Source organism: Telopea speciosissima, chromosome 9 (genome assembly GCF_018873765.1).
Source record: "Telopea speciosissima isolate NSW1024214 ecotype Mountain lineage chromosome 9, Tspe_v1, whole genome shotgun sequence".
Taxonomy (NCBI): Eukaryota; Viridiplantae; Streptophyta; class Magnoliopsida; order Proteales; family Proteaceae; genus Telopea; species Telopea speciosissima.
Window position 1 is genome coordinate 61,745,719 of NC_057924.1, and position 3,575 is coordinate 61,749,293.

Consider the following 3,575-nt stretch of genomic DNA (forward strand, 5'->3'; position numbering starts at 1 on the left):
GTATCTCTTTGGCTTGTAGTTCTTTTGTTCTTTCTCAATACAAATGATCTTTTAGAGGAAAAAAATTATATTAAATTAAAATTAATGTACAGAAATCTAAAGTAATCTACAAAAGTATTCATATATTTCCATCAAGGGCTGCATTAGATGGGTTTCATGGGACTTGACTATCATAAAGATCACATATTGTTAAAAAAAAAAAACCTTAGTGGTGTTACTAGGGCAACAGGCTTCCATGGAAAACAAGCTATCAAAGCTTTCTACTGAAACAGAGTCTGAGTGGATTTATTCTAACACAAGGTGTATGGTGTTATATCGATATATATTTCTGATTGGTTGTTAGCACAATCGCACTGTACGCACTACAACTCTAGCTTCTATATCACTCTATTTATGAGAAATTCAGCAACCATTCAAGAAGAGGGGAAGACTACTTTTTTTCAATTTATTGGTAGAAGAAGCCCCAAAAGAATAAATGAAAAGAAATGAGATGATGGATGCAGCACTAACTGGTTCTTTTAGCTCTTATTACTACCAACAATTTGTAGCTAACAAAATAGCTGACAATAGAAACAAGTTGCGAATATAAAAAAAAGAAGAGATTTGAAACTATAGCTCTAAGCTTCATTGAATTGCACTATGCTCTCACACCATTTTGTGAACTGATTAAGAACTTCATCTCAGTTTCAGCTTATTCATTTCGTGGAAATTGTTGATGACAGTAGTGGTTTTCGCCCAAGAAGTACATTCTCATGAACCTCAATTTGATGAAGACTCAGAGGCATCTTCATGGATATCCGCATAAGTCTGCAGAGTTTTGGGAAGTGGAGGTGGGTTAACATCCATTACCCCTTCAAGCATCTGAACCACTAGCCCCATTGGTGGCCTATCAGCTTCATCTTGGATGCACCAACAAGCAACTTTACAGGCTCTAGTGAGTTCTGTATGATCAGCATCACCTTCTAACCTGTGGTCAAGGAGGCTAATTATTTCTCTGTTTTCGTTGATTTTTCTTGCTGCCCAAGTAGGAAAGTATCTAAACTTCCAATCCCCACGTTGATCAGAGTTTCTCCTCCCTGATATAAGCTCAAAGAGCAACATACCATAGCTGTAAACATCAGCTTTGGCTGTGATTGCCGCACCGGAAATCCACTCTGGTGCAATGTATCCAATGGTCCCTCTCATGCTTGTCAACACCCGACTAAAATCCCGGCCAACAATTTTTGCCATGCCAAAGTCTGCCACCTTGGGACAAAATTCAGCATCTAAAAGTATGTTCCCCGGTTTAATATCACTGTGTATGATGCAGTCTCTGCACTTCTCATGTAGATAAGTTATTCCTTTTGCTGTTCCAAGAGCAATTTGGTATCTTGTTTTCCAATCTAAAAGCTTAAAGTCCTTTTTGTCATGAAACAGATGGGAATCTAAAGAGCCCTTTGGCATTAAATCATAGACCAGTAACCTTTTACTACCTTGACAGCAGAACCCTCGAAGGCGAACGAGGTTAATGTGCTGAATCATCCCAATCGTGCTTACTTCAGATCGGAACTGCTTCTCTCCTTGACTGAGGCCTTCAAGTTTCTTCACAGCTACAACAGTTAAATCAGGCAATGTCCCTTTAAAGACACAACCAAATCCTCCTCTTCCTATCTTTTCAGCAAAGTTCTTAGTTGCAATTTGTAAGTCTTTGTATGAAAATTGAACCAAAGAACCCTCAATTTGATTTGAATGTCCGAATAAATTCCTTCTTCGCCACCACAAGAATAGCACCAAAACAGATCCCAAGAGCAGTACAACCCCTGAAATAACACCAACAATAGTACCAGTAAGTGATCTCTTCTTCTTACCTCCAGAACTTGAAAGCTCAGAAGCAGCTAGTTTGAGATATAGATTTCCTCCGCCACTGTCACCTTGTGAGAGTCGTTGCAGATTCAAGAGATTTCCTTCCCATACTGAACACCTGTCATCATACGTATAAGCAGCACAAGAACAGCTATTTAGGCAAGCCAATTCGCATGCTTGGGCACTCTCAACCTCCAAAGATTGCGGATTTGCGGGCAATCTCATATTGGGCATCAGCAAGAATCCATCTTTCTCCTTATTTACAGAAACATTGTTTCCACAAAGCAAAGGGGTTCTTCTCACACAACCACCAGACCAATCACTCAGATTATAATAATCTGTTGTTGAGCGTGGACTAAAACCTTGCAAACATTCACAAAAGGGCAAATGTTGCCGATTGCAGGCACCGAAAGGTCCGCAGAGAACATAAACCTCACATACATGACTTGGCTGAGAATAAAATAAATTCCAGCCAACACCATCCAGCCATACAAATTGCTTGATCTGCCCTGTCACATCCATCACGGATCTAGTGATGAAAGAAGTATTGTATACATTATAAGTGAAATAGCTCTCGTTCTGGTTTGATACATAACTGTAGTTGAAGTAATTATTGTCGTCCATCTGAGGAACTGCGCCAAATCTATGCCCATTCCAAGACCCACTAGTCCAGTATCTTTGAGACCTATTCCACCATAGAAAATACTGATTGCTTCCAGCAGGGTCCAGCTGATAAGAGAAGATCCCCATAGCAGGATCCTCTGAATTCTTCCATGAAGTAAGCATCTGTGAAGTATTGGTGAGTTTATTCCGACCAAGCTTCCCACCCGGTAACCAAGCATTAGTTTGGTGATCAAAACTCTGCCAAATGAAAGCAGAGGAGTTTAGTTTGTGTCTCAAAACCAGATTTCCAGAGTCAAGAAGCACTGCCTCCGTAGAATTCATGGTTAAGGAGGTCAAATTGGTACACCAAATATGGCTTTTTGATGAATCGAGGAGAGCTAGATTGCCATCCTCTAGGAGCTTCAGTTGTGAAGAAGACTTATCAGAGATGGGTTTATCTCTGTTTGCCTCCCAAACAAATGTCCTTTCTGAGATATTTCTGTACCAAATGCCTATGTAATAGTTTTGAGATTTATTACCTGTAGCGAAAAAGCCCAATTCAAAGTTCCCATCTGGTTCAGAGATAATGGTCTGGTCTCCAGAAATAGATTCACCAGCAGAGATGGTGCTAGCTCCATTAGAAAGAAGGGTTGTGAAAGAGAAGCAATAAAACAGAAACAAGAGTAAGAACCATGAACTTTCTGTGATACTCATTTGGGCACAACCACTGACAGACAATTTAGATACTTCAGTTTGCAATACGAGGATGAGATAAAGTATAGTCTTTATAAGAAAGAATGAATCACCAAATATATGCCCACCTTCAAAGTAACTTGTACTGTAATTCAACATTTGAACGAGTAAAAGGAGCAACACAACTTCGAAAACATCTCCAAGGTACACTGAATCTTGACGAAATATGTAATGGCATGGGATTCTCCATCTGCATTGGTCTCCCACCTCTGTGACTGAAGAAAAGACGAAGTCTATACTTCTTTCACCTGCTCCCCTCACCTGCACTGTATCTCAACGCATAAGACTACTGTTAAACATTCATTTGAATCTTAGATAACAATAAAATAGTGAATTTATATGGCTTGTAGTGGTTTACTTCAAGCTTTCTTGTTCCT

At 39.6% G+C, this 3,575-nt stretch overlaps 1 protein-coding gene across 1 annotated transcript; it reads right to left on the reverse strand.

Annotated features, from left to right (window-relative positions):
• Window positions 1-650: 650 nt before the first annotated feature.
• Window positions 651-3,177, reverse strand: LOC122639589 (G-type lectin S-receptor-like serine/threonine-protein kinase At2g19130). Its single transcript, XM_043832457.1, has one exon. The coding sequence runs from the start codon at window positions 3,157-3,159 to the stop codon at window positions 760-762; it is 2,400 nt and encodes a 799-aa protein (XP_043688392.1). The 5' UTR covers window positions 3,160-3,177; the 3' UTR covers window positions 651-759.
• Between the last annotated feature and the right edge of the window lie 398 nt (window positions 3,178-3,575).